Source organism: Microplitis demolitor, chromosome 5 (assembly GCF_026212275.2).
Source record: "Microplitis demolitor isolate Queensland-Clemson2020A chromosome 5, iyMicDemo2.1a, whole genome shotgun sequence".
NCBI classification, from domain to species: Eukaryota; Metazoa; Arthropoda; class Insecta; order Hymenoptera; family Braconidae; genus Microplitis; species Microplitis demolitor.
Genome location: NC_068549.1, coordinates 20,415,072 through 20,441,449, shown reverse-complemented (window position 1 = coordinate 20,441,449; position 26,378 = coordinate 20,415,072). Strand labels below are relative to the sequence as shown.

The window sequence follows — 26,378 nt, the reverse complement described above, 5'->3', positions numbered from 1 at the left end:
TTGTCTCCCACCCTCGCAGCTTTCAGTGCTCGCCGTGCATATAAAAAGACCGGTCATCTACCAACGCAGAAGAGATCCTGTTGAAATCTTTACGCGAACTGATACTTAGTGCCAATAATATTTACCGTTTATTAATTTTCATAATTAACCATGGGGAAATTGGGCATCACTTTTCTTGCCCTTTCGGGATTTTTCCTCGGCATACACGCCGATGGTTCTCAACCTGTTTGTAAGTCGATTAATCAATGAATTTTTCTTCTTTAATTAATTGAAACAAATTTATATAATTAAAGAAAAATCAGTTGATTAAAATTTGAATATTTTTTTATTTAAAAAAAATAGTGAGCATGTGTGTCCCGGAAATTTATTGGAAAGATTGTGTGGATATGATGAAGGACTCAGCAGCTAAGGGAATCCCTATTTCTTGCATTGCTGGCCGTGACCGGTACGAGTGTGTGGAAAAAGTCGGAAGGAAAGAAGCTGACATAGTCGCGGTCGATCCTGAAGACATGTATCTGGCCGCTAAAAATAATTTCGCAAATGATCCTGGTTACAATGTCATCGAACAGGTATTTTAAATATTTTTAAACTCTCAAAAATCCACAGGGATCTTAAAAAATTTTTTTTCTTAAATCGGTAAAATGACTGCTGAGTGCAGACGCCCGAAATTTTCAAAAAAAAATAATTGTTTAATAATTAAATTAAATGTAGATTCGTACAAAAGAAGAACCAGACGAGCCGAATAGATACGAAGCAGTGGCAGTGATCCATAAAGATCTCGAAATATCTGATGTGCAAAGTTTACGTGGATTAAATTCCTGTCACACTGGAGTTGGTCGTAACGTTGGGTATAAAATTCCAATTACAAAATTAACAGCAATGGGAGTACTTGCAAATATAAATGACCCGGAATATTCAGCCCGTGAAAATGAAATTCGCGCTCTGTCGACTTTGTTCAATAAAGGTTGCCTAGTCGGCCCTTGGTCACCAGATCCAGTGATCAAACAAAAATTGAGTAAGGATTTTTTTATTTCACCCATTGAAAAATTTTTTTTTTTACTGTACTAATTATGGAAATTAATAAAATTGAACAGAGGAAAAGTACAGCAACATGTGTGCGCTGTGTGAAGACCCCGTAAAATGCGATTACCCTGACAAATTTTCTGGATACGATGGAGCACTTCGGTGTCTGGCACACAATGGAGGTCAAATAGCCTTCACTAAAGTTATTTATGTAAAACGTTTCTTTGGTTTACCAGTGGGTAAAGCTCCAGCAGTGCCAACTAATGAGAATCCGAGTGATTTTGCGTATTTCTGTCCTGATGGCACCAAAGTACCGATTGATAAGGACACTAAGCCGTGCACATGGGCTGCACGTCCTTGGCAGAGTTACATGACTAATGGACAAGTACATGATATCCCTGCGGTACAAAAGGTAATTTTATTTTAATTTAATAATTTACTTTGAGAGATTTTAAAGGGAAAAAATTTTAATTTTTTTTTACACTTGATAATTGGATTTTTTTACACAATTATTAAATATAAAATTTATTTTAATTAATTGCTCGTAGTAACATTTAGTAGATTTTTGTTATTTTTTAAATTCATTGTTGTGAGTTTGGGTAAGAAAATTCAAATTCTGGCTAAACTATTAGAGATTCGACAAATATGCATAAGAATGATTTTGTAGATAATTAAATTTTCTACAAAAAAGGTCTCATTACTTTTTTCGTAAGTCTAATTATTACAGTGTAATTGCAACTTGAAGTAAAAAAAAAAGTTTCATTTTTTTAAAAATTAATTTACCCAATATTTATTTTCTCCATAGCTCAAAAACTATTAGAAATACGTTAATAATTATTCATATCTTTTTGTAGAAAATTAAATTTCCTACAATTTTTGTCTGAAATATTTTTTTCTAAAATCAATAGTTTTGCTATAAAAATAAAATTGAATAAAAAAGATAGTTTGTAGCTTCCCCTTAATTACTAATGAAATAAATACTAAAATAAATTTTTTTTTTTTTTAAGGAAATTGAGCAATTAGGAGCACTGGGTGAAAAAGAAAAAGCCGCTTGGTGGAAAGATTTATTATTACTTGATGAAAAAACGATTCCCGTGAGTATTAAAAAAATTCAACCCGAGGAATATCTGGAACAATCGAAATATTTGGACGTAATTGAAAGAAACTCTGGTGCACCTGAACGTGATGCCCGTTGGTGTGTGTGGGATGACGAGAGCTTAGCTAAATGCCACGCACTCGCCAAAGCTGCTCATTCGAGGTTAATAAATAATTCAAAAACTCGTTAGCAAACAGTAAAATAATTAATTATTTAATTTGAATTACAGAGACGCGAGACCTAGATTAGATTGTCTGCTTGAAAAAGATCAAGAAGCATGTTTAACAACTTTAAGAGACGAAGGGGCTGATTTAGTTGTTCTTACTGGGGGGTCTGTTAAAAAAGCCACTGAAGAATTTAACGTAAGGCCGATAATTGCTGAAAATTATACTATTGGTTCAACAAAATTCAGTGAACGTCCAGCAGTTGCTGTTATTAAGAAGGATAGTCCAATTAATTCACTTGGTATTTATTTTAATTATTCATTTAATTAAACTTAAAAATTTCATTTTATTTTAACACCGCATGGTGTTAAATTGAGTCCATTTTTAACATCGCTTTTTTACAATAATTATTTAATTAATTATTTAATTAATTAATTAATAAATAAACATCAGTAATAATTTATATATATTTGTATTTTAAATAAAGCGGACTTGAAAGATAAAAAATCATGTCACACATTTTACAAGAACGATTTCGCCGGTTGGTTGGCTCCAGTCCAAGCATTAAAAAAATCAAATTTAATAACATCAGAGGAAGAAATCGTCGGCTTTTTCTCCGGGTCTTGCGCACCAGGTGCCCCTAAAGCCTCACCTCTCTGTCAACAGTGTGCCGGAGACTCAGCATCCCAAGACGATCAAACTAAAGAGGCAACGAGATGTCAAGCCAGCCAAGCAGAAGCTTTCAGCGGCGGCAAAGGAGCCATCAGGTAATTTATCATTCTCTTATCCTTAAAGAGTTCATTAATTACTTAATTATTTTGCTCTTAGATGTTTAACCAGCGGTAAAGGTGACGTCGCCTTCGTTCCTTACACGACTTTACAGCTAATAAGTGAGTCTGCTATTTTGTTATTTCCTCAGTCAACTAATCAACTAACCAATTAATTCAAATTTTCAGAGAACGATACCAACTCAGATATAAAAATATCTGATCTTATGTTACTCTGCCCCAACGGCGGAGTGTCTGCAGTTGAAAATTACGAAAACTGTAATTTCGGGTACGAGCCTCCGCGAATTATCGTTACCCACGCGGGAAAAACTGACAACGTTATCGACGAATTGACTCACGGGGTTCTGACTGCCACTACTTTGTACTCAAAGCGGCCCGATCTTCTGCAGCTCTTCGGCTCATGGGGAGGGCACAGAAATGTTTTATTTAAAGACGACGCTATTGGTCTCGTTTCCGTTAACAATACGTGGGACCACTGGGACCAGTGGGCTGCTACTGAACAAGCCTTTGGTTCAGTTTAATTTAAATAAATTTATTTTATTAATAATCTTCTATTTTTACATCTACGTTAATTTTTATAATTGTACAATATTAGTTTTTTTTTTTTTAATACAATAAAGTAATGAGATAAAGAATAATTATTGTTAATTATTCCATGTATTTTTCGTAAGTCATTAGTACTAATGCTTGGACTTAAATATTATTTTTTTCAAAATAAATTTAATTTTATAAATTTTTGTTTGAAAATAAAACATTTCATGCAGTTTTGTATTTATCTATATGTTTAAATATAGATAATTATATTTATCCAATTGTTCGAAAGTTGACATTTTTTCCGGTTTCATATTTATTCATATTTTTTATTTATTATATTATATTTACTCAGTTTTATATTTATCCAAATTTATCTTTATATCGAAAATCATTTATTTTCTTTTTTTTTGTCAATATTTTTTTTATCCGGTTGTATAATTATCAATTATTTTTTTATAGTTTCATAGTTATTAGCTAATTTAAACAGATTAATTTATATTTAGGGTGGGGGGGGGGGCAAAACGGAGTACCCCTAAAATTTTATTAAAAAAATCGTATAATTTAAATGGTTTTTTGAACATTCCAAAATCACTTTTGTAAATATAATTGAGCGTTATTTTTAATTTTTTTTTTGTTAAACTTTTTCAAAAATCTGTCATCAGTTGAAAAATATTAATGACTTATTTTATGAAAAAAACTATTGAAAATTTATTTTCCTTCGTTTGTATCCAATAAGTAGCTGAAATTTTTTTCTATTTTCTTTGAATATCATTAAAAAAAAAAAATTTTAATGTTTTTGTGTCCTCGAAAACTTGGTATTTCCTTAAGAACCCCTTTTTGCCCCTCCCTCCCCTATCTTTTTTCGTATTGTTTTTTATGAATTGTTTTTTTTTCTCGTTTATTTATTTATTAGTTTCTTTTCTCTCCGTACATTTTTATATTGTTTTTTCTTACATAATCATATTTATAAATATACTGTTTTATTTATCCTTAGCTTTAATTGTCTATTTTTTTTTTATAGTGATTTTTAATTTACTATAAATTTTTTTAAGTATTCAAATCTACTTTTATAAATTTTTTATTTATCTTCAGTTTAATTTACTGATTTTAATACCACCCGAAATGAACAATGAGAAAAAAAAATCTTAATCTTTGTTTTGTCTCCCACCCTCGCAGCTTTCAGTGCTTGCCGTGCATATAAAGAGACCAATCATCTACCAACGCAGAAGAGATCCTGGTGAGATCTTTACGCGAACTGATACTTAGTGCCAATAATATTTACCGTTTATTAATTTACATAATTAACCATGGGAAAATTGGGCATCACTTTTCTTGCCCTTTCGGGATTTTTCCTCGGCATACACGCCGATGGTTCTCAACCTGTTTGTAAGTCAATTAATCAATGAATTTTTCTTCTTTAATTAATTGAAAAAAATTTCTATAATTAAGAAAAAATCAGTTGATTAAAATTTGAATATTTTTTTATTTAAAAAAAAATAGTGAGCATGTGTGTCCCGGAAATTTATTGGAAAGATTGTGTGGATATGATGAAGGACTCAGCAGCTAAGGGAATCCCTATTTCTTGCATTGCTGGCCGTGACCGGTACGAGTGTGTGGAAAAAGTCGGAAGGAAAGAAGCTGACATAGTCGCGGTCGATCCTGAAGACATGTATCTGGCCGCTAAAAATAATTTCGCAAATGATCCTGGTTACAATGTCATCGAACAGGTATTTTAAATATTTTTAAACTCTCAAAAATTCACGGGGATCTTAAAAAATTTTTTTTCTAAATTCGGTAAAATGACTGCTGAGTGCAGACGCTCGAAATTTTCAAAAAAATTAATCATTTGATAAATAAATTAAATGTAGATTCGTACAAAAGAAGAACCAGACAAACCGAGTAGATATGAAGGAGTAGTAGTGGTCCGTAAAGATCTTGAAATATTTGACGTACAAGATTTACGTGGATTAAATTCCTGTCACACTGGAATTGGTCGTTCCGTTGGATACAAAATTCCAATTACAAAATTGACAGAAATGGGTGTATTGGAAAATATAAATGACCCGGAATATTCAGCCCGTGAAAATGAAATTCGCGCTCTGTCGACTTTGTTCAATAAAGGTTGCCTAGTCGGCACTTGGTCACCAGATCCACTGATTAATAAAAAATTGAGTAAGGATTTTTTTATTTCACTCATTGACAAATTTTTTTTTTTTACTGTACTAATTATGGAAATTAATAAAATTGAACAGAGGAAAAGTACAGCAACATGTGCGCGCTATGTGAAGACCCCGTAAAATGCGATTACCCTGACAAATTTTCTGGATACGAGGGAGCACTTCGGTGTCTGGCACACAATGGAGGTCAAGTAGCCTTCACTAAAGTTATTTCTGTAAAACGTTTCTTTGGTTTACCAGTCGGTAAAGCTCCAGCAGTTCCAACTAATGAGAATCCGAGTGATTTCGCGTATTTCTGTCCTGATGGCACTAAAGTACCGATTGATAAGGACACTAAGCCGTGCACATGGGCTGCACGTCCTTGGCAGGGTTACATGACCAATGGACAAGTATATGATATCCGTGCGGTACAAAAGGTAACTTTCTTTAATTTAATTATTTATTTTGGAAGATAGGGAAAAAAATTTGATTTTTTTTAATCTTTTCAAATTTTATATGTTTGGGTAACAAAATTAAAATTCCGGCCAAACTATCAGAGATATTACCAAAATATATGAGATTAATTTTGTAGCTTCTTAAATTTCCTACAGCTTTTGTCTGAAAAATTTTTTTCCAAAGTCTATAATTTTGCTATAAATATAAAATTAACTAAAAAAAAAGTTATATTCCCCTTGATTACTAATGAAATAAATATTAAAATAAATCTTTCTTTTTTTTAAGACAATTGAGCAATTGGGAGCATTAGGTGAACAAGAAAATGCCACTTGGTGGGCAAATATATTATTACTTAATGAAAATTCAATCCCCGTGAGCATTAAAAAAGTTCAACCCGAGGAATATTTGGAAGAATGCAGATATTTGGACGTAATTGCAAGAGACTCTGGTGCGCCTGGACGTGATGCCCGTTGGTGCATGTGGGAAGACGAGAGCTTAGCTAAATGTCGGGCACTCGCCGAAGCTGCTTATTCGAGGTTGATAAATAATTCAAAATCTCGCTAGCAATCAGTAAAGTAATTAATTATTCAATTTAAATTATAGAGACGTGAGACCTAGATTTGATTGTGTACTTGAAAAAGATCAAGAAGCATGTTTAGCAACTTTAAGAGACGAAAGGGCTGATTTAGTTGTTCTTCCTGGGTGGTCCGTTGAAAGAGCCATTCTGAAATTTAACGTAAGGCCGATAATCGCTGAAAATTATACTACTGGTTCAACGAAATTTGGTGAGCGTCCAATTAATACATTTGGTATTTATTTAATTCAACTAAAAAATTTTTAATTAATTAATTTTTCTACACTGTAAAAAAAACCCGGGTATGTCCAGGCAGTGTAGGTGTTATAAATTTCGGTGTTGAATTTTAACACTGAAAGCGGTGTTAAAATAACACCGTTGGCGGTGTAAATATTCTTTATCGGTGTTAAAAAAAATCCCGGGGTTAAAATATTTAACTTTGTGAATATTTTTACTTGCTTGATCACGAAAGTTAACACCGTATTTTTATTAATGAATGAAATAATTAATCAATAAATAAATAATAATAATAATATATTTATATCTGCAGATAACAATTACGAGGATAGTTATTACGGGTACGAGCCCCCGCGAATTATCGTTACCCACGCTGGAAAATCCGACAACGCTATCGACGAATTGATTAACGGGGTTTTGGCTGCCGCTACTGTCTTCACAAATCACCGTGATATTTTTCAACTCTTTGGCCCATGGAATGGCCACAGAAATATTTTATTTAATGACAACGCTAATGGTCTCGTTTCCCTTAACAATATGTGGGACCGCTGGGACCAGTAGGCTGCTACTGAACAAATTTTTGGTTCAGTTTAATTTAAATAAATTTATTTTATCAATAACCTTCTATTTTCCATCTACGTCAATTTTTAGAATTGTATATTATTAGTTTTTTTTTTATTACAATAAAGTAATAAGATGAATAATAATCGTCGCTAATTTTTCCACATATTATTTCATAAATCATTAGTATTAATGCTTGTACTTAAATTTATATTTTATTATTTCCATTGATTCATATTTTCAAATAAATCAATTATCCTTCAATAAAAAACTAAACAAATGTGTCAGATTTGTTTACAGAACTATTTTAAATAGAGGGCCATGTTGAAAATTACGCGGGAAGATTTGAAATTTAATTTTCCAATCAATGAATGAAATATTATATAAAAAAAAAAATTAAAAAAAAAACAATATTATCATTGTGAAAACTTCGATCCATAATTATAATCAGTAAATAAAAAAATAACTCAATAATTTTTTTTTAAATTTACTCACGCTTCCCGCCATTTATATTTTCCGCTGCCACTGCTAGTACATTACCATCAAGAAATAAATAAATTAAACACATAACCACTCACTAAAACAATTCAATTATCACAACTAATTAATCACTAAATTATCACAATCACTTAATTATATTATTTATAATAAAACAAAACACATTTAATTATTTTTATTCCCGTTTAAAAATTCTGACATCAAACATGACGCTGAGTAACTCGAGAACCCCGAGAGCTAAGCCGGCACTGAATTTAATTTATTTAATAACTAACACTCACGGATACATATTAATTTAAATCACAGAATGTTCATCATTTGATAAAAAATTATTTAAAACTAACATTGCACTTATAACCGAGTGTCACAATAATTAAAAGAATTATTTTAACCGAATAAAATGACAACAACAATGAGAGAGTGTCAGGCGAGAGACAAACTGGCCAGATACTTCTGCGCAGGCGTTTCTCAATTTTACCTCTACTGCGCAGACCGTACCAACCGCTTCCACAACTGCGCAAGTTTTTCTGGATCCAACTTCATACTGCCGCCATCGTAATGACGCCGGTCGCGTCCAGCTCGTAATTAAATAAATAAATAATTTATTTTTACAATTATATTTATTAAAACAAGTGTTTTTAAATATTATTTGACGGCTATTGAACATTTAGTGATAATAATTAAGCTGGTATATAATGTAAGTGGTAAAAGAACTCATTTAAATAAATCGTGTCAGTGTTTACATTATCGAGCTGTCGGTGTTCGTTGTCGTTGGTTTTATTAATTTAAATTCAGTGAAAATAAATTTTATTAGTTATTATTTAAATGAAAAAGTAATGAAAAATTATCAGTGAGTATTTTTGTGTCAGTGGAAAGTGTTTTTTATCAAGTGATGTGAAATTTTTTTTTGTTCAAGTTATTTTTTGCGTCTATTTTTAAAAACCATCTTGAAGTTAGCAGACAAGTAATAATTTTCGGATTTTTTTAGAAACGATAAATTAAAGAAAAAATAAAAACTAAAAAAATGCACATGTAGGAAATTAAAAATTCTATAGGTGTAATTTGTTTAAATATTTTTTTTTTAATTTATCGTTTTTAAAAACACCCAAAAATTATAAGACGTCAGCTAACTACTATATTATTTTTTAAAATATACTGGTGTTATTTTTTTTTAATTAAAAAATGGCGGTTCATGAATGTAGTGTTTCGTTTTGTAAGTAATGTCAGTGTTACGTTAGTGTTAATAATTTGATTGTGTCAACTTCGTTTTTAAGTCAAAGTCCAATGAAGTCATCGGAAAGCAGCGAAATGTGAGTTTTTAATTTTTTCTTTAAAAATTATTTATATTTAAAAAATTGAGCGATTATTTATGACTTAAAACGATATATATTTAATTCATTACATGTAATACATTTTTTTCAATTGATTAAAATAATTTTTTTTTATACACAATTACAATAATAATTAATGAGGACTAGCTCGAATTAATTACAAAAATTTTTTAAAACCTTTTAATAAATAAATTAAAAAAAATTTTTCACATCAAACTGATAAGTAAATTAAAACCAGATAACATTTATGACGGAATTGATTGATTGATTGAGAGGTTCAATCATTGGGCTGTGGCAGTAATTTAGTTGTTTGCAAAATGAGAGTTCGAGATACTGCACCATAGCGAGATCGCTTGTATTTTAAATAAACGCACTGTTCTGCAGTGCTGCAATGAACAGATTTTATTATTTGTCTTATTATTCTTGAACGAACCCGCATTCTGTCTTGCTCTGGAAATCTAAAAAATTTTTAATTTTATTAACAAATCAAGGAAAAAATTTTTAACAAAAAAGATGAAAGAAAAAAAAATACTGACCGACTTGCATACGAAGGAGACCAATCACTTGTTGAAATTTCTTCAATAGAATTAGGGGAAGTCATTGCTAACACAACTGATAATTCGGCAATCGTTGATGCCAGTAATGTTGATGATTCTTTCATTAATTGTTCACTAAATAGCGATACTTCAATCTGTAACAATTTATTATATTTTACTTATTAGTAAAAAAATTTTTAAATTTACTACTCCTAAGAAACTCTGGCCTCAGGTCCGTCTAAAGACTAGTAATAAATCTCTTCCCCTAACCGGCAGTTACTGAGCCTTTCAACCCCCCACTAAATCACATTTTTAAATTCCGTACCGGACGCCCCGTTATAAGCCTCCATTAAAATTGTCAAAATTACAAACTAAGGACAGAAAGAAATAGACAAATTAATGATAAAAATTTACTATTTATTTCGCGGAGAATAATTTAATTAATCACTCTGAATTAATTAACAGAGGCTTATAACGGATAGTCGAGAACAAAATAAAACCCACGGTAGTAAGGAGATTGAAATTTAAAAAAAATTTCTCCTGTCCTTTAGACCAGGCTTCTGGCGGATAGTCGACTGCATATTAAACTATCTGTTGACGTGCATAAGGACCCGTTCTAAATGCAGACTGCATTGTTTAATAATAATGACAATAATACGTTACCATATAGCCAGCGAAATAATAAGCGTTACTAATATTATGATCCCCGATCCTTGAAAGATTTGCATCTGACAAAATATTTAGAACTACCATCGATGATACATCAGGATACGAAATATCAAAACTTAGTAACAGTAATATTTTCCGCTCCCATTCATTTAATTCTTCAACTGTGAATGCGCCACTTGATAGCGCAACGATTTTATCAGCCTGTGAATAATAAAAATATTTTAATTGATACATTTGCGCAGACATATTTTCTGTAGAGTCTTGTCTGATAGGGATACTCCTAAATTTCTTTTATATTAAATACATAAATTAATTATTTAAAGAAATTAACATTGATCTGTACTATCAATAGTTTGATTTATAAATTTTTGTTAATAAATTTTGATAAAAAAAAAAAAAAATAATATTCCGGTACCGGGAATCGAACCCGGGTCGCCTGGGTGAAAACCAGGAATGATAACCCCTACACTATACCGGAGCAGATACTATGAAGTGACAACATGGACGTACTTTAGCTCAGTACAAATCATGATAATTTAAATATAATTTCAATTATAAATTAAGAAATTGAAAAAAAAAAATTACTTTTATCGTGCATTTTAAAAAAAAAGAGAGGAGGTTAAAGAATAGATTAATAACCGATTTAAAAAAAGCCATAAAAGCTGCTAATATTTTTTTTCATTCGTACTGTTCGCCGTTAAATAAATAAATTAACTAATTACTTAAATAATGAAAAAATTATTAAAAAATTACCAAAGGAATACGATGGAAATGATGATCTCTTTTCAAAACAATCCAATAACAGGCCAATGCTACAAGTTGTAATATCTTTGTTGGTATGTGTGTTGAAAGTGAGAAAACGTCATCCATCAAACGGACTACGTAGTACATTAAGTACGTCGGATGATTGAAACCTCTCTGTAAACCCAGAAGTAATTATTTTATTTATCCCAATACTTTATATTATCATTATTCTTACTAATTTACTAACGTTAACGTTAATAAGATGCTTGACAAGAATGTCACGCTGAGCTTCTGATAAATTTAATCGCCGGTGATCAAATAAAATCCTACGGCGAGCGGATTCTTTTTCTTCAAAAAATTCCAGCAAATCTTTGTTGTAATAGTCAGTTGTGAAATTGAGAAAGGAACTGCTGCTTAGCTTCTTCTTCACAATTTTTTCTACCGACGACTTCTTATGCTCGACTTTTATCTGTACAAATAAAAAATAATTATTAAAAAAAAACAATTCACACCCAAGTTAAATTTTCCCATAAAAAAAATTTCATACAGGTTCTATGGGTGGCAAATTGCATCTAGTATCCTCTGGGGTTCCATTTTTATCTCTTTTGTCTTCAGCTTTCAGCTCCATGATCCTCTTGGCCTGCAAGCATCCGGGAAAATCATTTTTTATCGTCCCTTTGATGTCTCCCTTTTGAGCTTTTTGTTCAAAATACCCCAAGCTCTCCAAGAACTGCTGCGAGGACCTGCGCTTCAGTACCTTCTTATCACCTTTATCAACTGTACTATCACCAACGGGCTCATTTTTTTCAATGTCCTTGAAAAATGATTTTACGCGCCTGAATTTGCTTCTCTGCGTCAACTCATCGACGTTAGCATTCGTGCCCAATTGCTTCGGTGTCTTTTCCCTCGGAGTCTTCACAAAAAAATTATTTTCCGCGATATTTTTTTCTTCTTTATCACAGTCATCAGCAAACCCGACTTTCTTAGGCGTATTTTGAAATTTTATTTCACCCCCGTTTCCATTTCCGTTACCAGAATTTTTATTATTTTCTTTAATTGTTAATTTAGTTTTTTCTATTGTTTCCTTAACGATACCAAAATTATCATTATGCTTTTTTATTCTTCTACGCATTTTCATTTCCATTCCAACGGCACCGTTTATTAAGTCCTCGTTAAAAATTTCAAAACGCGAACTAAAATACATACCCGCAGATTTTATTGATGGGGAAAAATTTACATCTTTTTTTATTTTTAAATTACTCGGGGTAATATTTTCTATGCTTAATAAACGCGGTCGGGATTTTTTTTCAACTTCATTATTAATATTATTTATTATTTGCTTACGAATCGCACCAAGTGATTTTTTATTGTCTACCTTATCTTTAAAAACATTTTCCTTATTTTCACTGCGAAAAATTGGTTTTTTCTCAAATTCATGCTTTGATTTTATATCATGTGACATTTTTAATTCACATTAATTACGATTATTTTATAAAATTTGTTGAGAAGAACGTGCGCACTCGAATGATTTATTGCAACTGAATTTTATTTCCGTTTAATACCTTTGGAATTTTTCATACAATGACACTACTTATTATTTTGTAGTATAGTAAGTATTTGTGTAATTAAAATTAAGTAATTCCTCGAATTTTTTTTATACCATATATTTATTTCGAAAGAATATTCTAGAATATTTTTTTTTTCATTCAAATATTTTTTTTTAATAATTATTTATAAAATAATTTGTCAAAAAAATTTAGTAAAAATTTTTTTGAAAAATAAAAAAAAATTATGCTATTTACACTACAAAAAAAAATAATTATTTAAAATATCCTTTGAATAATTTTTCATCATTCATTGGGAATTTAACACCTTTGATTAAATTCACGTTTTTCTTCCTGCGATTGTGGGCCATTTTAATGTGAATCAGTCTCTCACTGCATAAAAAAACAATACTTGTGCAACTGCTGACAATTAGTACGACAATTAGTGGTAGGATATCTTGTATTTCTACAGTTGACCAGGCATCTTGTGTCTTAAATTTAAAAAAATAAAATTATTAATATATAAACATATGATAAATTCAGAGAGAAAATCTCCGAGTCGGAATGAAAGCGGATTTAAATCAAATCCAGATCACTTTGAATTATCTCTCAATTTTTTATAGCGTATATATATATATATATATATATATATATATAAATACTAACATTGTCTCCAGGTAACGCCCAGTCGGAATTTAATAATTTATTTAGTATCCCACTGTCTCTTAATAAAAGTATACTGAAATAAATATGCGTAATTAATTATCATAAAAAATTAAAAATTTATTTTTTAAATATGTGGAGAAAAAAAAATAATTAGGAAAGGATGTTAATAACTACAGAGTAGGTTTTTAGTGAAAGCAGACATGGAAAAATTGTCAGAAACGGCAGTAAATAAAGTAGAGACAGACATTCAGATGGTGAGTTGACGGAAATTTATAACAAAAATGATGTCAAGTTGACTACAAAGATTTTATAGTGCAAATAGTTGACGGTAACTTGTAGTCAATTTGGGAGTTAAATTTTTCTCGCTATTTTCTGTCAGATTGAAGTCAACTTGTCATCAAGTTGAATGCAAACGTTTGCATTCCACAAGTTGACGACAAGTTGCAACAATAGATTGTCGCCACATTTCTGAGAAAGTTGACAGCAATTTGTTGTCAGCAGTTGGAGACTGAAAATTGTCATCAAATTGATCACAACTTTTCTCAGAAAGTTGACAGCCTTTTGCGGAAGTAGATTGCCGACATTTGTGGGAAAGTTAACAATTTTTAGTCAAAAATCACAGAGTCTGAAGTTGGCATCAACTTGATTGCAACTTATACTCACTTATTATTAATAATGCCACGAAAAGGACTATCGGGTGTCAATGCCATACCAATTGACGTCTGAGAAATAGTATCCAGTGGCACCAAAATGCAGTCAACTGATGACTTTAATTGCGACACTGCAGCATCCAGCGCCATAAACGCGTATTTGCTTTCACTACAAACTCTCGACAGCCCTTCTAAATAATTCAACGGTAAATCGGTCTCTTTGACTAGCACATCGTCAAATAAGACACTCATTACAGGGTCCGATGTATTCTGAACAAAAATAAGTCAAGTAATAAATGATAATTAAAATAAAATTCGATTGGTTTATCAATCAATCAATCAATTAATTAATTAATAAATTAAATGGGTGATGGTGAACCTGAAAAAATGTAAAGTCCGCAGATTCGCCTACGACACCAAATCTGTAGGTACGGTCTTTTAATAAGCCCTCCATTGTTGTAAAAGGCATGACAAATATTTTGACAGCTAATGAGCTTATTAATGCTGCTGAATATGCCGCCAGTACTACGACGCCTGTTAGATGAATTGAAAACTGTACAATACGGATCGGATTTATTGTTGATAATTCCATTCCTTTGAAATAATTATTTTATTATTCATATTAATAATAATAAGTGTTGTAATTGTGATAATTTTTAACGCAAATTACCTTGACTGCATAATGCACCGAATACTGAAAAAACAACATCCCAAAATTTCGAGTCCACCCGATCGTTCTGGGCATCCTGGAATGTAATCACTGCAGCTACCGACTTGATAATTTTTATAAATGCGCTGCTGATTAGAATAATAACTCCAAGCGCACTCCAAATGTCATCCGCAAACGGTGTTATGTACTTGTCCCAGCTCAGTACTGAAGTTGCTGGCCTTTTGATAAAAGTGCGGCACCTTAGATAATAATTATTACAAGCTTGTTAATATTTATCAGCCATAATAATTCATACTTTATTTACTTTGTCGAATAAAGTGGAGTTGTAAATTTCAATGCATCCAATCTTTCAGTTGTCATTAATAATTCAGCAGCAAATATATCTGATTTATTGATTATTAATGAATTTATTGCACCAGTCCATGTACCATTATTTAATAAATAACCCCATTCATCTGTTGATTCATAAATTAATCTATAAAAAAAAAAAAAAAAAAAAAAAAAAAAAAAAAAAATTGCACTTATAGCTTTTTTTATTTCCCACATGTGCATATTTTTAGATTTTTTTTTTTTGTAATTCATTCGTTGAAAAAAAATCCGATAATTTGTAATCGTCTGCCAACTTCAGGATCATGACATGAAATTGTCGATTTAGTAAAACAAAAAAAAAAACGTCAGTAAAAATAATTAAATATTTTTTTGAGAAAAATTTTTTATAAAATAAAAATGTATAAAAATATATTAAAACAGTTAAATAAAATAAATTATGTAAGTGTAATTACTGGTAAAAAAAATAATTACTCAGTGGGTCGTCGACGTGGTGACGGAACTAAAACAGACGTCTTTGAAGAAAAATCTTATGCGAATCAAGAGGAGTATTTTCGTCGAGAAACTCAACGTCAGTTGCAGGAAATCTTAGATAAACTTGAAGGAAAAAAATATAGTGGGAGTAAAAAAAATAAAAATGACCGGAAAGAAGATGGTAAAAGTGACGCTGATGATAAAAAAAAATAAACTCACGTGCAATTCATACTTTCTTGCAACAATTCCATTATACCTCCGAAAAATCCATTGAGACCCATCACTCTGTTATCTTTGTCACGAACTATCATCGATGAAGGCGGATCCTAAAAATAAAAATTTATTTTTAAATTATTGTGTCAACTTTTTTTGATCCTGAAGTTAGTAGACAATTATCAATTTTCGGATTTTGTTTTCACCGAATAAATTACAAAAATAAGAAAAACTAAAAATATGCACTTGTAGAAAATTTAAAAAGCTATAAATGCAATTTTTTGAAAAATTTTTTTTTTATAACTTATCGCTTCCAAAAAAATCCAAAAATTATTAGACGTCGGGTAACTTCAGTATCATAAGTTAGAAGGCAATTGATAATTTTCGGATTTTTTTTTTCGACGTATTAATTACAAAAAAAAAAAACTAAAAATATGCACATGTAGAAAATAAAAAAAACTATAGGCGCATTTTTTCAAAATATGTTTTTTATACAATTTATCACTTTTAAAATAAATCAAAAATTTATTAAAAGTTGGCTAACTTAAGTATCATATTTTTTTTTCACGATTAATTGATTGTTAATTACCTCGATAGAAATAACACGTAATGTATGACCATATAAATTACTTCTCCGTTGATATAAACTTAATTTAGGATATACAATTCCGTCGACGATATTCCAAGTCGCGAAAATTTCCCGCCTCAATTCCAATCCTCTGTAGACTTGATAAACTTCTGTTATTATTTCGGCCTCGAACTCGAGGTCGAAATTTTCTTTTGAGACCAAAAATGTACAATCGAACGGGACATAGATGTCGCGGAAGAAATCGTCTATTGACGTTTGATCGCGGAAAAATATCAACCAGGTTGGGTAGGCCATATCGATCGACGGCGCTATTAACTAATTAAATTATTATTAATCAATTAGTATCTAAATTAATTATAAAAAAATTAAAATTTTAAATAATTACCGTTGAAAATTGGTGTCTTAAATCTTCGGAGTCATTTAATAGAACGAATAGTGGCCTTTTGATATGATAATAACTACCGCCGATCTGAAATATTCAAGTTTCAAATTTATGAGTATAAATGTAGCAGACAAACAAATTTAAAATTATTTATAAATAGAATAAATAATTAAAAAAATAAAATTTAAAAAAAATGCACATATTAATTTCAAAATTTTTTAAATGCCCATTTTTTTTAAATTTCATTTTTTTAATTATTTACTCTATTTATTTATAATTTTAAATTTATCTGTCTGCAACATAAACATTCATTAAAATTTATATATATATATATATATATATATATATATATATATATATATATATATATATATATATATATATTTATTGCATACCTTTAAAATAAATGTAGCGATATCCATTACTGCGGTACGTATATTTAATCTACTAAAATGTAACTGCAAATCTTTTAATCTTGTGTACGTTTCGATTCCGACTATTTAAAAAAAAAAATTTATATTAGATTTTTTAGAAGGGTGCGAAGGAGTAGGGGGGGGGGGGGATAGAATCTGTTGGGTATGGAACAAAAAAAAATTTTAAGCGAATGAAAAAATAATTTCTATGAGCATTAGATTTTTTTTCTAATTTTGAATTGTGCGGGAAAAAAATAAATTTTGAAAATAAAAAAAAAATGAATTTATCATGTGATTTTTTGAAATTATTTTTGTGACATTTTATTAAATTTGATCATAATTAAAATAAAACTTTTGATAAAAAAATTGTCTTTTTTTAATTTTTGAATTAAAATAAAAAAATGTATTTTTTGGCACAGAAAAAAAAATTAACGACTCACCTTTAGGCTCAACTGGCTCTTTTATCGCGTGTATTAATAAAATACACGTATTATTATAATATTTATGTATACCTTCTATTATTTTTTCATACATATAATTAGACCGAATCAGAAAATTAGTTTTAATCGGAGGTAATATTAAAAAAATAATTAATAATATCAACACTTTTTTCATTATTTATTTATATCACTTACTAATTAACAAAAATCATTAATTTATTCGAAAAATTTTCACAACTGATGACTTTACAATGCGAATTTTAAAAAATAAACTGTCTTGTAATAACTCTCATTTACAAATGATAACAAAATCATGACTTTGAGTCATAAAAAAAGACTTGAAAATGGATTGCAATGCATAAATTGAATTTGATATTTTTTTATGTAAATGTGATTGTTACTAATGGATTCTGTTACTTAAATGTTCGCGACGATATTTAATGTACATATAGAATTGTATTTGCGATTAATGGAAACACGAATTCGTGAGCATAATCGTCTGATCGAACATGACTGATTATTTTATATCTTTTATAATACGTTTTATAGTCACGAAACGTATGATGGCGGTAATTTATTGACATTTGCTTAAGAGTATTATTAAGTCATTATTTTTTATTTGTACAGGTGCATTTGTCCGTTGATTATTGTTTTATTATTTAGTATTAAAAAACTCAAGCGCAATCGATTTAGTATACTGTAAAAAATTCTTAAGTGAATGCGGATTATTTTCGAAGTTAATGCAAAGCGGGTGACTGTTTATTTAAGCTCTTTATTTACCCCCTATGCAGAATGATTTTTTTTTACTCCGGAATTTCAAATGACCGAGTCGATTCGGATTCAAATAAAATTCATAATTACTCCGAAATTACTCCTGTTTTTTTAAGATTCTGAAGTTAGCAGATAATTAATTTTTCGGATTTCTTTTTCGACAAATAAATTACAAAAAAAAAAAAAAGTAAAAATATGCACTTGTAGAAAATTTAAAAAACTATAAGTGCAATTTTTTCAAATATTTTTTTTTTCATTATTTATTGTTTAAAACAAAATCAAAAAATTGTTGAATGTCGGCTACCTTCAGTATCATAATTTTTTACAGTGTTCTCAGAAAAAAAAATTCTTATCGTTAAAAATATTTGCATTATGAAGTGAAACCAAAAATTTCCTTACTCTCTAAAAGAAAATTAGTGAATACTAATTTATTCTTGGTCAATTTCACTCATTTGTTTTCAAAATATAGAGGTAAGTAGTTTTAAATTTCTATTTCAGTAAATTTTATTTAGCACCAGTGCCCAAATTTTTGAAAAATCCATTTTTGAATCCCGTTATAGAAATTATGAATTTCAAAAAAAAAAAAAAAAAAACGGTATCCGATCTAATTTCGGAAGCCGGGATTTTTGACAAATTTCAGATTCAGTTGGGATTTATTTCCTATTATTTTTCAATTGGAAAAAATAAAAAATTGACATTTTTAAAATGAAAAATTCATTACTATACATTTGAAAATATTTAACAAATATGTTTGTTTGCGGCCAATAGTTATCGTTTAAATTATTCGCTCAAGTACGACAGTGAGATAACGAAGCTCGAGGACTGAAAAAAAATATAACAATAATAATAAAAATAATAACAACAATAGCAGTTGAAACGTCACCAGGGATTTGTTATAAATACAAGCCAGCCCTGACGTGTAATTTCAGAAGACCGGTAACCAGCTTACGGTACGTTAATTAAAAGCTATTGAATAAGTGTCTTCATCATGTTAGTTCGAAAGAAATATTTGCTCGCATTTTTCATAGTAACAATTTTCGTTGCTGCCATAGTCGATGCCGAGAGTAATTATCTTTATATTTATATTTATAAATTTAAATTAGTAATTCAAACTAAACCATATTTATATATTTTTTTTCAGTGGCCGGAGACGCACCTCCAGATTTAGTGATGAAGAAGACTACGACCAACGGTATTGTCGGTTCTCTTGTATCATACTTATGGCCATTTACATCTGTTTTGATACAATTGTTAAACAGCATATTGATCCATACTAAAAATGAACAATTACCCTGTACTATGTATAATTTATCTAAGTTACAATATTCATGTACGCCCTACCAAGCTACAGTTGTTGATGACAGCGTTCCCTCTCCAATGGCTGATTCTTCATAATAATTATTTTTCATATTATTATTATTATTATTATTATTATTGTTAATTAATTATCATTATTTTTATAATTACAAAACACATCAATGATTTTTATAGTTTATTTAATGTATGTTATTGTTAAGAATGGATAATCACTTAATAAAATTATTATTATTATTTATTTGTTTTATTTATATAAAAATTAATACCTCATACTTTCTATAAAAATTTATAAATTTTAAGTAAAGAAAAAATTTTTAAAAAATTATATACATACATATATTTAATATATATCGAAATTTAAATAAAATATGAATATAGATATATGTATACATATAAATATATATATATGTATATACATATTTATGTACATATTTATTTACATACATATACATATATATATATATATATATATTTTATGTAAATTTTCGAAGTTTGGATTAAATATTTATGAGGGTAAAAAAATAAGTATGGAAAAAAAAATTGTTTTTAAGTAAGAGGAAAATAAAAATTAGTATTGACATTGCAGGTATGGAAATTTTATAATAAAAGTATCGAGTAAACTATAATAATTATATTTTATCAGTTAAAAATTAATGATAAGTAAGTACACGAATGCGTCATTGAATTATAGCATTGGCATTGGTCTTATAGTAATTAGTAAAATTGCATTGACCTTAGAGATAGTACAGCAATTAGCAGAGCGATTTTAAAAACAAAGCATTTTTACAAAATGGAAAACGAAAAATATTATTATTTAAACATTTATAATAACATATTAATAATAGGGACGATAAGTTTATAAAATATATATGTTTTGTAATTAAATAGAGTGATTATAGATTTATTTTGAGGAATAACTTAAAATTTGAATTGTTGGATGAGGAAAATGATAAGAAGTTGAGGTAGAAGGGGAAACGTCGCATAAATTTAAATAAAACTTTCGATGAGTATTAAAGACAGTCAACCATGTCTAAGTTAACAGTGACTTTATTTCTTGTTTTCGTATTTATTTATATTGTTATTGTTGATGCTGTACCGGTAAAAAATGATAAGCCGATACTGTTATCATCTTTAGATCCTAATTGGCATTTTATTCCTGTTGAACATGAATCTAGTAGTATCAATTTATTCAATGGCATGTTATTATTTTATTATTATTATTATTATTATTATTATTATTATTATTATTATTATTATTATTATTATTATTATTATTATTATTATTATTATTATTATTATTATTATTATTATTAGCATTATTTTTATTATTATTATTATTATTATTATTATTATTAGCATTATTATTATTATTATTAGCATTATTATTATTATTATTATTATTATTATTATTATTATTATTATTATTAAAATTTTTTAAAAATTAATTTTTTTAGATGAACCAAATCCTTATGATACAGATGAAAATAATGATGGAATTATGTCATCAATATATAACCGTATATATAATTGGACATTAAAACCATTAAAAGACTTGACATCATGGATGTTTAGTCCAGTGAAATCAATTATTGATAAAACAAAAAGTTTCATGGGATTTGGTAATGATAAAAAAAATGACAATGCATCACGATCCCGACGCAAACGTGGAATAGTTGGGTCAGTTACAAATTCGGCTATAAATACGATTTATTTACCATTTTCATTTATATATGATATTGCGTTAGCACCATTTCGATTTATAATACGTATTATTAGTTTTATAACGGCACCATTTCGTGGTGTAGTAAATAGAGTAGGACGTAAGATATTACCATCATATTATATGAAAAATAATGTGAATCCCAATGTTGAATTGGAATTATCTTCAAATACAGGCTCAACAACAACTGATGATGATAAATTATGGGATGCGATGATGAATAATTTGAGAGAACTTGCTAAACATGCTGCAATTAAAATGGCTAGTAAGGGATGGGAATATAGTAAAGAAGAAGTTCTACCGGCAATTGATACGCTTGTTGATAAATACGGCGATTCGGAATATTTGCCAGAAGATTTTAAAAAAATGATGAAAAAGTTCCATTCATTCTATAAAATTACACATTTATTCAATATAATATAAAAATTTATAAAGGTTCAAATCTCAAGATACCATTCCATGTTGATTATTTAACTCTACTTATTGTTAATAAAAAAAAATCACAAAAATATTATTCTAACCATTTAACATGCCTTAAGTTATTGAAACCTCTCCTACTCGACAATTTTATCAAAATTTTCCCATTGCTGACAACATTCCGCGTAAAACGAGTACCCACAACAATACATTTAAATAATTCCAAAAATCCCAATTGTTAATTAATTAATTAATTGTTAATAAATCCGCCATTTTTGTTTATTATATATATATTAATGTGGGTACTCATTTTACTCGTAATCACGCCACCTTTCACCTAAAACTATTTATTTTTCACTAAATTAAAAAAAAAATTTACTTTTTCAAAAAAAAATTTTTTTTTTTTTTTTTTTTTTCACAAATAAATATATCAATGTGGGTACTCAAACATCAGAGCTTCAAATACTAAATTGAACAAGACTATTTTAAAAATCATCAAAAATTTATACCCAATACAAATTCCAACTTAAATTAAAATAAATTAAACAAATAATTTAATATCAAGAAAGTTTATTAATATCTTTATTACAAAACACATCAATGACTTTAGAATTTATAACAATAATAAATTCTTATATATAATATCGTTAAAATAAATTAATAATAATAATAATTATTATAATAATAATAAATAAATATAAAAGAATGGATAAAATTAATTTTGTGCAGCTTCTGGTTGTTCAACTCCACCAAAGATAACATCAAGTGCCGGTTCAACGAAAAAGTCAACACAGAAGACAATAAATTTCTTAATAGTGTCAGGAAGTACAATTGAGGGTAACGGTTTTATCAAACTTTCCACCATAGTTGACAAATTTTCACCGAGAGTAGTACCAGTACAAGCAAAGCTATTTAACGTTAATGTACATGGGAATGCACCACCAAGTAAACGCCCAATAGCTCCATCCGTCATTTGCTGGGCTTTTTCATACCCATCTATAAGTTTTCCAATAGTATCTCCTATTAATTCCCCAACCAATGGTATTTTCATTGATAAATTTTTTATTTTCTGCATTAATCCTGTCAATCCTCCTTCGACACTCTCCTCCTCACGTTTAACCACTTTAAAATTTAAATAATTCTTAGTCAATTAATTAATCAATAAATTATTTTTTTTTTGGTTTAGATACTTACGGCCAGCATGGGCACATATTGCCACTGTAAGGATAAAAAATATTAGTAATAAACGCTTCATGATTGCTTGTGCATGAAACGTCGTATGAAATGGGTAAAACACTAGTGAAATTTTATCGCAACATCCTCCCCCTTTATAAGCTCTCTGACTGTCGATGTATTTGTTGTGTTTCTATTGGTTCGTTTATCGCTTTTTTTTTTTTGCAAGTAGACAGTACCGAGGTCTTCTAGCTCGAAAACTGCTTATACTTAAAATTATCAACTTCACCTTGTGTTGCTAAATTATACTATTTTGCTATTATTTTTCGTTATCTTGGTTGCAAACTTATTTCACGTACGTCAATACCGATGGCTTTGTTTTTTAATATTCATTATTTAAATTATATTATTTATTTATTTCTATGCTCAGATATATTTCTTTCATCTGTTATTTTTTTATTGCGGTTTTTCTGTTATTTATTGAGAAATTAAAAAAATTCAACATTTCTTGCCTTACATTTTTTTTTTTTTTTTTTTTTTTTTTGGAATTAAACATTTTTGTAATGGAGAGGAACAGGAAAATGGAATTGGGTGAAAAAAATGAACTCAAAAAAAATTTCTATTACAGAAATGTATTTTTCAAAAATTTTAAAAAATAAAAGAAAGAATTTTTATAATTAGGAAAAAAAATTATAAATTTTTTCACAGCAAATAAGCAAATGATTAAATAAAAAATAAAATTTGCCGTAAAATTTTTAATAAAAATTAACAAATATATTACTGCTGCAAAGAATTGCTAAATACTTTGATAGTTTGACATCAGATGATAAATCTATAATAATTTCTTTAAAACAAGTTGTTATGTTGGTTAACTCTTTCTTGACAAACTGATCGCCCATATTCTTCAATTGTTTCGCACTAATTGGATACTGTTCAACTTCATAATTTATTGCAGAAATTTTCTGCGCGTCGCACAATTCCGATTCCAGAAAAATGCCTGTCGTACAGTTAACTATCGAATCAAATCTCGATAAGATCTGATTGGAATTCTATTACGCAAAACAACGAAATAAGCAAAACAATATTAACATTTTTTTGTGTATGCAACATAATAATTAGAAATATAGTGCGTCGCAAAAGATAACAGACGATTTCAGACTTGTGGTGGCAGCCTTCGCCTTCGGCTCCGGTCAGCCTCCGTCTAAAATCATCTTATTTTATTTTCCGTACGCAATATTAGATCCGGGTAAAAGAATTTCGACGAAAAGCGGCTAACAACGCAAAACCCGTACGAAAAAACAATATATGGTTAAAATATATAAAATCATATATGTTTGCAACAAAAAAATATATGATATATTATATTGTATATTATAAAAAATCATATAGCGATTTTTGCCGATTTAACATAAAATTATATACAGTAGTAAATATATGTATTCCATATATGTAACTTATATGTTTTTTATATTAAGCCATATATACATTTACATTTACCTTATAATATATTGTATTGATATATTTCCTTTTATACTCAAAAAATATGAAATTTTTATATAAAATGAAATATATGGTAGCATATAATTTATATAATATATGGCACCATATATTTTCTTTGTTATATTTAAGCATATATTTTATTCGGTGTAAGTATATGTATATGGGTATATTATATATTCGCTTCAAATTGACTAATTTTGAAAATTTTATCGGTAATTTAAAGAGTATTTTAAAATTTAGATATAATTAAATTGGAGTTGGTCATACGAATAAGAAACTTTTTTTTTCATACACAATATAAATATATGTTTTTATATATGATCAGAATATATTTTTCGTATATGATAGAAATATATATTTTTATGTATGATAAAAATATATTTTTTGTATATGATTGACATATATATTTTATATATGCTAAGCATATACGGACTCGTATATGATGAATATTATATTTTTTAATATAAAAAAAATACATAAAAAAATATAGTTAAATTCGCCACATATATTTTCTGATATTTATCATATATTTTTACATATATTTGACCATATATGTTATTTTCATCCGGGAATTTTGATAAAATCTCGCCAAAGCCATAGAGTTTTATTGGACAAGGCTGAAAATTGGCTGAAATTTGGCCAGCAAATTAAGTCGGCTTATTTTCGACTATTTCTAGGTTTAGTCGTCGGCTAAATTTCGGCCATTTTTCGGCTTTGTGTTCACTACCTGAGCCGTTTTCCACACGAAAAATATATATACCCAGCTATATATTTTTTTCGTATTTGTCGTCCATTTTTCAGCCGAAAAAGAGTTTTATTATTTTTCTTTTTTGGTTGAAATTTTTTTACCAGGGAATATATAACAATTAAGACTTACAATAATGTGATGAGTGATAGCATGTTGTATTAGATTTAATACTATGAATTTTCCATGAGTGCATTCATCTAATGAATTTATTGCCTGTTCACTGTCCTCGTCAAGACGTTCATTAACTCTTTCATAACAATCTTCAGCATTGTATTCATTATTATCGGAAAATATTATTTGCTGTTAATAAAATTAATTTATTAACTAATTGATTTATAAATAATTGATTAAATATTCTTTTATAAATAATAGGTATGTTTTGATCGAATGAAATCGCTTTTATTTTTAATGTTTTACTATTTAATTATAAATTTTTTTATTAGAGCAAGATTTCTAATTTTTAGTATCGAATTTTATGTCACATTAAATGTTAATATTTCATAAAATCTAACTATAAAAACACTAAAGATAAATAATTTATTTATTCCATGACTTACGTTGGTCTCATTTCTGATGAAATCGATGGTATTGTGAAGATCATTAATATACTTTATTTTTAATTTATTTAATAGACTTTCAAAATTTGATTTGTATGTATTGTTGTAATGTGTAAGATCATTTGCAGCGGCAATAATTTTATTTTTTAAACCTGCGACATCATTTGATGGAAAAACAGCAGCTTCAGTTATCACTGATATAAAAACACACAATAAAATAGTAATAAAAAAATTCATTTTTGCTTCTTCGATAAAGTATAAACTAAAATCGTATTTAAAAAGTATTTCAACAGCTTTGATATTAAACTGGCAATATTTTTTACCTGATCGTATTATATACTGTTTAATTTCGGTGATAAGGAACAATAATTCAATAGCAGAAGTCAGGTGATAATTTAATTGGTTTTTTTATTTGTCATGATTCTACTGGACGGGAAGTC

General features: G+C 28.6%; 6 protein-coding genes, 1 long non-coding RNA gene and 1 other non-coding gene across 12 annotated transcripts; 4 read left to right on the top strand and 4 right to left on the bottom strand.

The window, feature by feature from the left end:
• The first annotated feature begins 54 nt into the window (after window positions 1–54).
• Window positions 55–3,712, top strand: LOC103579433 (transferrin). The gene is made up of 9 exons (XM_053739717.1): window positions 55–229; window positions 343–569; window positions 712–1,015; window positions 1,095–1,435; window positions 2,031–2,281; window positions 2,349–2,584; window positions 2,771–3,050; window positions 3,112–3,173; window positions 3,240–3,712. The coding sequence occupies exons 1-9, from the start codon at window positions 151–153 to the stop codon at window positions 3,590–3,592; spliced, it is 2,133 nt and encodes a 710-aa protein (XP_053595692.1). The 5' UTR covers window positions 55–150; the 3' UTR covers window positions 3,593–3,712.
• A 1,200-nt stretch (window positions 3,713–4,912) lies between these two features.
• Window positions 4,913–7,611, top strand: LOC103579434 (transferrin-like). Its single transcript, XM_008560826.3, has 7 exons — window positions 4,913–4,991; window positions 5,106–5,332; window positions 5,474–5,777; window positions 5,858–6,198; window positions 6,503–6,753; window positions 6,821–7,002; window positions 7,342–7,611. Exons 1-7 carry the CDS (start codon window positions 4,913–4,915, stop codon window positions 7,587–7,589), a joined length of 1,632 nt encoding a protein of 543 aa, XP_008559048.1. The 3' UTR covers window positions 7,590–7,611.
• A 1,861-nt stretch (window positions 7,612–9,472) lies between these two features.
• On the bottom strand, window positions 9,473–12,920 carry LOC103579435 (uncharacterized). Its single transcript, XM_008560827.3, has 6 exons — window positions 11,915–12,920; window positions 11,615–11,836; window positions 11,377–11,541; window positions 10,618–10,824; window positions 9,955–10,109; window positions 9,473–9,876 (listed from the first exon to the last, which is right to left on the bottom strand). The coding sequence occupies exons 1-6, from the start codon at window positions 12,827–12,829 to the stop codon at window positions 9,696–9,698; spliced, it is 1,845 nt and encodes a 614-aa protein (XP_008559049.1). The 5' UTR covers window positions 12,830–12,920; the 3' UTR covers window positions 9,473–9,695.
• Window positions 11,030–11,101, bottom strand: Trnae-uuc (transfer RNA glutamic acid (anticodon UUC)). Its single transcript has one exon. It is a non-coding gene; the product is annotated as a tRNA-Glu (tRNA).
• A 122-nt stretch (window positions 12,921–13,042) lies between the features above and the next one.
• On the bottom strand, window positions 13,043–18,237 carry LOC103579436 (probable glutamate receptor). Its single transcript, XM_053739046.1, has 11 exons — window positions 17,736–18,237; window positions 17,278–17,378; window positions 16,886–16,969; window positions 16,501–16,815; window positions 15,918–16,024; window positions 15,202–15,372; window positions 14,898–15,136; window positions 14,607–14,821; window positions 14,241–14,497; window positions 13,578–13,650; window positions 13,043–13,402 (listed from the first exon to the last, which is right to left on the bottom strand). Exons 1-11 carry the CDS (start codon window positions 17,908–17,910, stop codon window positions 13,187–13,189), a joined length of 1,953 nt encoding a protein of 650 aa, XP_053595021.1. The 5' UTR covers window positions 17,911–18,237; the 3' UTR covers window positions 13,043–13,186.
• A 122-nt stretch (window positions 18,238–18,359) lies between these two features.
• LOC103579437 (uncharacterized) lies at window positions 18,360–20,057 on the top strand. 2 transcript variants are annotated; one of them, XR_549539.1, is made up of 4 exons: window positions 18,360–18,486; window positions 18,835–18,977; window positions 19,275–19,570; window positions 19,648–20,057. It is a non-coding gene; the product is annotated as an uncharacterized LOC103579437 (long non-coding RNA). The 2 variants fall into 2 exon arrangements; XR_008403689.1 differs by having other exon boundaries at window positions 18,360–18,630.
• A 699-nt stretch (window positions 20,058–20,756) lies between these two features.
• On the top strand, window positions 20,757–22,038 carry LOC103579438 (uncharacterized). 3 transcript variants are annotated; one of them, XM_008560832.2, is made up of 3 exons: window positions 20,757–21,018; window positions 21,278–21,500; window positions 21,719–22,038. In XM_008560832.2, the coding sequence occupies exons 1-3, from the start codon at window positions 20,850–20,852 to the stop codon at window positions 21,732–21,734; spliced, it is 408 nt and encodes a 135-aa protein (XP_008559054.1). In that variant the 5' UTR covers window positions 20,757–20,849; the 3' UTR covers window positions 21,735–22,038. The 3 variants fall into 3 exon arrangements, with proteins under 3 accessions (XP_008559054.1, XP_008559053.1, XP_008559052.1); XM_008560831.1 differs by having other exon boundaries at window positions 21,278–21,643; XM_008560830.1 differs by having other exon boundaries at window positions 21,278–22,038.
• A 481-nt stretch (window positions 22,039–22,519) lies between these two features.
• On the bottom strand, window positions 22,520–26,255 carry LOC103579441 (uncharacterized). Of its 2 annotated transcripts, XM_053739045.1 has the most exons (4): window positions 25,939–26,255; window positions 25,511–25,681; window positions 23,155–24,182; window positions 22,520–23,082 (listed from the first exon to the last, which is right to left on the bottom strand). In XM_053739045.1, exons 3-4 carry the CDS (start codon window positions 23,213–23,215, stop codon window positions 22,676–22,678), a joined length of 468 nt encoding a protein of 155 aa, XP_053595020.1. In that variant the 5' UTR covers window positions 23,216–24,182; window positions 25,511–25,681; window positions 25,939–26,255; the 3' UTR covers window positions 22,520–22,675. The 2 variants fall into 2 exon arrangements, with proteins under 2 accessions (XP_053595020.1, XP_014300094.1); XM_014444608.2 differs by lacking the exon at window positions 22,520–23,082 and having other exon boundaries at window positions 23,746–24,182; window positions 25,939–26,246.
• Between the last annotated feature and the right edge of the window lie 123 nt (window positions 26,256–26,378).

Coding starts and splice junctions, on each gene's coding strand:
- LOC103579435 (XM_008560827.3), bottom strand. CDS start 12,829: ATGTCACATGATATAAAATCAAAGCATGAATTTGAGAAAAAACCAATT. Junction 10,110..10,617: donor ATTATTTCGCTGGCTATATG/GTAACGTATTAT, acceptor AAATTGTTACAG/ATTGAAGTATCGCTATTTAG. Junction 9,877..9,954: donor TCTCCTTCGTATGCAAGTCG/GTCAGTATTTTT, acceptor AAAATTTTTTAG/ATTTCCAGAGCAAGACAGAA.
- LOC103579436 (XM_053739046.1), bottom strand. CDS start 17,910: ATGAAAAAAGTGTTGATATTATTAATTATTTTTTTAATATTACCTCCG. Junction 16,970..17,277: donor TCGCTACATTTATTTTAAAG/GTATGCAATAAA, acceptor TGAATATTTCAG/ATCGGCGGTAGTTATTATCA. Junction 16,816..16,885: donor TAAGACACCAATTTTCAACG/GTAATTATTTAA, acceptor TAATTTAATTAG/TTAATAGCGCCGTCGATCGA.
- LOC103579433 (XM_053739717.1), top strand. CDS start 151: ATGGGGAAATTGGGCATCACTTTTCTTGCCCTTTCGGGATTTTTCCTC. Junction 230..342: donor CGATGGTTCTCAACCTGTTT/GTAAGTCGATTA, acceptor TAAAAAAAATAG/TGAGCATGTGTGTCCCGGAA. Junction 2,282..2,348: donor GCCAAAGCTGCTCATTCGAG/GTTAATAAATAA, acceptor TTTGAATTACAG/AGACGCGAGACCTAGATTAG.
- LOC103579441 (XM_014444608.2), bottom strand. CDS start 26,175: ATGAATTTTTTTATTACTATTTTATTGTGTGTTTTTATATCAGTGATA. Junction 25,682..25,938: donor TCATCAGAAATGAGACCAAC/GTAAGTCATGGA, acceptor TTTTATTAACAG/CAAATAATATTTTCCGATAA. Junction 24,183..25,510: donor CTATCACTCATCACATTATT/GTAAGTCTTAAT, acceptor TTTGCGTAATAG/AATTCCAATCAGATCTTATC.
- LOC103579438 (XM_008560830.1), top strand. CDS start 20,850: ATGTCTAAGTTAACAGTGACTTTATTTCTTGTTTTCGTATTTATTTAT. Junction 21,019..21,277: donor TAGTATCAATTTATTCAATG/GCATGTTATTAT, acceptor TAATTTTTTTAG/ATGAACCAAATCCTTATGAT.
- LOC103579434 (XM_008560826.3), top strand. CDS start 4,913: ATGGGAAAATTGGGCATCACTTTTCTTGCCCTTTCGGGATTTTTCCTC. Junction 5,333..5,473: donor GTTACAATGTCATCGAACAG/GTATTTTAAATA, acceptor AATTAAATGTAG/ATTCGTACAAAAGAAGAACC. Junction 5,778..5,857: donor ACTGATTAATAAAAAATTGA/GTAAGGATTTTT, acceptor AAAATTGAACAG/AGGAAAAGTACAGCAACATG.